Source organism: Trichechus manatus, unplaced genomic scaffold, assembly GCF_000243295.1.
Source record: "Trichechus manatus latirostris isolate Lorelei unplaced genomic scaffold, TriManLat1.0 scaffold00056, whole genome shotgun sequence".
Taxonomy (NCBI): domain Eukaryota; kingdom Metazoa; phylum Chordata; class Mammalia; order Sirenia; family Trichechidae; genus Trichechus; species Trichechus manatus.
In genome coordinates, this window is record NW_004443992.1 from 10,538,737 (window position 1) to 10,544,197 (window position 5,461).

General features: G+C 41.4%; 1 protein-coding gene across 2 annotated transcripts in view; it reads left to right on the plus strand.

Moving 5' to 3' along the window:
• Window positions 1-6: 6 nt before the first annotated feature.
• The window catches only part of LOC101349885 (cytochrome P450 20A1), a 33,964-nt gene continuing 28,509 nt past the window's right edge, over window positions 7-5,461 (plus strand). The window contains exon 1 of one of the 2 annotated variants that reach the window (XM_004378243.3): window positions 7-84. In XM_004378243.3, coding sequence (XP_004378300.1) covers window positions 13-84 — 72 coding nt within the window. In that variant the 5' untranslated portion in view covers window positions 7-12. Of the gene's footprint in view, window positions 85-3,060; window positions 3,822-5,461 lie in introns of those variants that run through there. The other variant, XM_023733010.1, reaches the window with a different exon arrangement.

Here is a 5,461-nt window from a genome sequence, read left to right on the forward strand (position 1 = left end):
AGCAGAAGAGCCATGCTGGACTTCGCGATCTTCGCCGTTACCTTCTTGTTGGCGTTGGTGGGAGCGGTACTCTACCTCTACCCGGTAACCCCCGCCTAGACCCTCACGGGTCCGGCCGCCGCCCCAGCCTCTTTTTTTGCCGGCATCCACGACGCCTTCCCGCAGCGGCTACTAGGGGCGGGCAGGAGGGGAGGGCTCCCGCTCGGGGATTGCAGCGGAGTCACGTGACGCCTGGTTTTGCGCGCGCGGGACGAGCGCGGAGGAGGGCGGTGCTGAAGGCGCAGCGATTCGCCTCAGCTCCTGAGTGAGGCGGCCGCTAGGTTCTGCCCCGACAGTACAGGCGCTCAAGAGCCGAAGGAAAGCCTGCGCGACCCGCGGAGTCTTCGTGCTTGTCCTGGGCTTAGCTGAGGGCTGGCCCTGAGTCCGGCTTCACAGCACCCGGCGCCCCAACACTCCTGTTACCTGGCGGGTTTGAAGAACTTTGGGCGGGTTTCTGGCAGCAACTCTGCTAAACCCTTTGCTAGTGTATCTGGGAGGAAGAGCCAGGGTGCCCCTCCTTCCTCCCTTTCCGAGGACTTAACAGTGGGGGCTCACATTTAATCCTTGCTGTAGGCTACCATCATTTTTTGTCATCTGTCTTTCCATCTGTCCATGGATCTGTTACTACTGGAATCCAAAGCTCTGGAGATCCGAGCCGGGTCTTGTTCCTTGCAGGGCCTCAGAGGCAAAATGGAGGGATGGAAAGAGCCCTGCTCTGCTAGTTAGGGTGTGAGCTTGGCTCGGCTCGTTTATTTCTGAATCTGATTCTTCCCTTCTTTTTTCTACTTGACTTTCTCAACCTCAGAATTGGTTGCGAAAGGAGCTAACGGATGAAAAGGCATCTCGAAAACATGCTCTCCAGAACAAGGTGGTTTTATACTAAAAGTGAAAAGTAAAAGTACATCACTAAAAATGACAAATCTTCTTAAGTGTTCTTTTCGGAGCTGGTAAAATGGATTAGACTGGACTATTGGCAACTACAAAATCTGGAACTTCTGGTATATTTTATTTTCTGAGAAACTAAACATTTAGTGGCTCCAGCTCTTGAATTTTGATAACTGTAAATGAGATGATTAGCTACTAGTAATGACACTGTTTATCTTTCAACCAATATTTGTTCCTGCTATGTGACAGGCACCGTTCCATGTGCTGGGTGGGAATACAGCAGTGAACAAACCCGACAACAATACCTGACTAAGGGACTTACATTGTAGATGGGGGAAACAAACAAAATATGTAGTGTGTTAGATGGTGTTAAGTATGATGGAGGAAAAAGTTGAGGGGTGGGTAGGATTGGAATTTTAATAGGATAGTTAAGAGATAGGAGACTGTAGGATTGGAATTTTAATAGGATAGTCAAGAGATAGGAGATTTTTGAGCAGAGATTTGAAGGAGTTGAACCAGCCATTCACATATCTGAGAAAAGAGTGTCCCAGGGAAAGAACAGCAGATGGAAACCTTGAGGGGGAAAATGCCTGCTGTGTTCCTGGAAAGCAAGGAGAGAGGTATGGCTGGGGCTGAAGGCAGATTTTAAATGGCCTTATAGGCCGTTTAAAAGACTTGCCTTTTACACAGAGACGTGACATTTAAAATATAAAAAAATTAAAATCTGCATTTAGTAGTTAAATTTTAAAAGAATTCTAGCTGCTATGTTACGAATAGATTATGGGCCTGAGGCAAGAGTAGAAGCAGGAAGAGACGTTAAGACGCTATAGCAATAATTTTCTTTGGTGAGAAATAGTATTGGCTTGGACTAGAGCAGTAGTAGAGGTGGTGAGAACTGGTCGATTGTGAAGGTAGAGCCAACTGGATTTCCCTATGGGTTGGATGTGAAATGTGAGAGAAAGAGATAACAAGGAAACTGCCAGGGCTTTTAGTGTGAGTAGCTGGAAGGATGGGTTGAGTGCAGGGAAGGTCAGGGTTTTGTTGTTACTAGTTTTTGTTTTGTTTTATTTTGGTGGGAGGTAATGGGGTTCATAGAAATCAGGAGTTTGATTTTGGATATGCTAGGTTTGAGATGCCTGTTAGACATCCAAGTAGAGATGTTGAGTAGGTGATTGGATATGTACATTTTGAATTTAAGGAAATAGTCCAGACTGGGGTTATAATTTTTGGAGTTATCACTGTATAGATGGTATTTTAAACTAGGAGACTAGTTATGATCACCCAGGGAGTGTAGATACAGGAGAGAAGAGATCTAAGGACCAAGCCCTGGAACTCTGTAATGTTTGGAGGTTGAGGAGAAGAAGAGGAGCCACAAAGGAGACAGAGTAGGAACAGGCAGATAAATAGAAGGAAACAAAGTGTTTTAAGCAGAAAAAAGTACTGTAATCAACTTTAGTTGATTTAAATGCAATTAGTAACATTAATCTTAAGAAGAGCAGATTCATCATGATGGTGGGGGTAAAAACCTAAATGGAGTGAGTTCAGAGATACGAAGTATAGACAACTCTTCAGAGTTTTACAGTGAAGGAGGTTGGACTAGAGAGAAAAGTGAGGTGAAGGAAGTTTTTTAAGGTGGGAGAAATTAAATTATGTTAGTATGCTAATGAGAACTATCAAGTCAAGAGGGGGAGATTGATGACATAAGAAACAGAAGAGAGAATTGCTAGAACAATTTTCTTGAGTAGATGGGAGGAGAGGAGATCTAGTGCACATGTTGAAGATGGGGGAATATTTCATTTGGAGCATAGACAGTTCATCCATAGAAATAGGAGAGAAGAGAGAGTATGTGGACACAGATGTAGATAGATACGTAGTGATGGTGTGGGAGCATGTGGAAGTTATCTCCTGATTGCTTTTATTACTTCCAGTGAAATAGAAGCAAGATTATAAGTTTCTAGTGAGCATAAGGAGTCCCTGGGTGGTGCAAACGATTAACATGCTTGAGTCTTCCCAAAGGTGCCTCAGAAGAAAGGCCTGATGATCTACTTCAGAAAAATTGAAAACCATGCAGAACACAGTTGTACTCTGACACATGGGGTCACCATGAGTCAGAATCACTTGACAGCAACTGGTGGTGGTGGTAGTGAGGATAAGGGATTTGAAGAGAGAGGAGAAAGAGTGAAATAGTCATCTAGAAGATTAGGAAAATAAATGGACTAAGGAAATGTGTAATTTCCAGGCAGTATACTTGACATTCATGAATTTAAAGTGAGACTAGTCAGCATGGCTGTGTTTTCCTCTGGCTTTGTATTTTTCCAGCTGTGTTCAGCTTTGTGGGTACAGGGGCAGAGCAGACAGCATCAGATTTAATCAGGGCTAGAAGTTTAGAGTCATGATATTACAAATAATGAGGGGGAAAGGTAGGAAGTGGTTGAAGATTTGGATGCTTGATATTAAAATTCTGGAGGTTTTGTCTTGACATTTGGTGATGTCAAGTTTTAGAGTATGACCATGGGAATGAGTGGCTAAGGTAGTGTAGGGGTTTGGGTAGGGGAGAAATGGGAGATATGGTCAGAAAAGAGGACAAGTTTCTGTAGGAATGAAAGACTGGGCAATTAGGGAAGTCCTGGGGATGGGAGTCCTTGTTTTCTTGTGGTGTCTAATAAAAAAAGGTCATAAAAAGATTGTTCTGCATGGTCTCAAGGCAGATGGTAATGATGTGACTATGGTTGTTGCGGAGATTGAAGTTTTATAGGGTCTTGCCAGGTGCATGCCAAATTTGGGATTCCACTCATCATTTTAGCTATTTGGGAAATATGGATGTAACAAAGGGCAGGAGAGAATTTTACCTGGAGTTCTGGGGCTTATCCTTCATTTCTGCTGATGGAAGTGTGGAGGTTGGTATTGGACCCATTTTACCCAGAGTATATAGAATTCTGAGACTCCCTTTTTATGCCTGCTGATGGAGCTGTGGAAGCTGGGATTAGGGGGGCATGGAGGGGTTTTACTGTGTATTTACACAGTTAGGGTGTAGTTACTCCTGTTTATCAGTTTTTTTCCAAATACTTCAAAATTTCTATCATAAAACCACTTAGTGAAATTGTCCAGATATTCAAACACATCAGCTGTATATTTATTCCCCTGAAGACATCTTTAGTGGAGCCCTCTATCATCCTTCCTGGGTCAGTACTGGTTACCCTCTGGGTCTGCTGTATAACTGTTGGCTTTTCACTATTATTGTGGGGACTCTCTTCAGCTGTGTTGAATACCCTATTTCCTGAATGCCAAATATTTCTTCCTTTTTTTTTCTTCCCTTCATTTCCTTTATTTGCTTATGTGCATCATTTTCCATGAGCTTTCTAAGAAAGCATGGATGGAAAATAAATTTTATGAGACCTTGGTTATCTGAAAAATTTCTCTATTTTGCCCCATACTTGAGTATAGTTTGGCTGGGTATAAAATTCTAGATTGGAAAAAATTTCCCTTAGAATTATAGAGGCTATCACCCTTTTCTAGCTACCCCTCCATCAGCCTGTTGTTTCTGCAGTCCTGGGATCTCCTTCCAGAGTGAGAGTTAATCTCAGGAATGGGGAGGACACCTAAGGGGTCTAAGAGATCAATATACAGACTTCTTGCCAGTTGTTAGAATTCTTCTATCTTACCTTGTATATGATCCTGCGTTTCTGACTCCTACAGTGCAGATCTGCTTGCTTCTTGTAGGAATCCTCCTCTGCAGGCCCTCAGAGGAGGCCTTTCAACTATGTCAGTTAATCACTCCTCCATCATCTTAACACCTTCTAAAAATTAGTTGAAATGTTCATACACTGTCTTCTCTCCAATTCTCTTTATCCTTATTGTTTTCTCCTTTCTTATTTTTTTACTTTCATTTTAGTGGGATTTCAGGAGGAAGAGAAAGTAGATTAATGTTACCAGTTCATCATGTTTAAACAGAAATCAGGAAACTTGTTTTAGTCGTTAATAATTTAAGCCTAAAAAATAAAAGTTACATTTTTTTATGCCACTAACTATCCTTTTTTAAATGTGGGGTTGTCCCTTTCTTTTCCACACTATTTATAATATTAAACTTGACAAGTTTTCATTATTGATGAGATAGGACAAAATTATACATTGTAGGTTTCACTGTCATCAGTTAAAATGCAAGTTATGTATACTATTGCCTACATCGTAATCTCGTAGTATTTAGTAGAAACTCTTCACTTAGTACCATTCAACCCAGTATTTCTGTTTTTGGTACATACTCCAAGGGGAAAAAAAAACAGGAGGAAAAAGTAAAATTGAACAAAGATTTTCATAGCACTATTTATAATAATGAAAATAGAAAAGAAATAGCCCAGATGTTTTACAGTAGTACAGTAGGAAAATGGTCAAGCAGTTCTGGCAACATGGTGGACTACAGTTTAGCCTTTTAAGTGGTCAAATAAATAAGGATTGATTGATTGATATAATGTTAAGTAAAAAATGGCAGAGTGCCAAATAGATAAACTTTGATTAGTAGTAGTCAGAATATATTAACAAC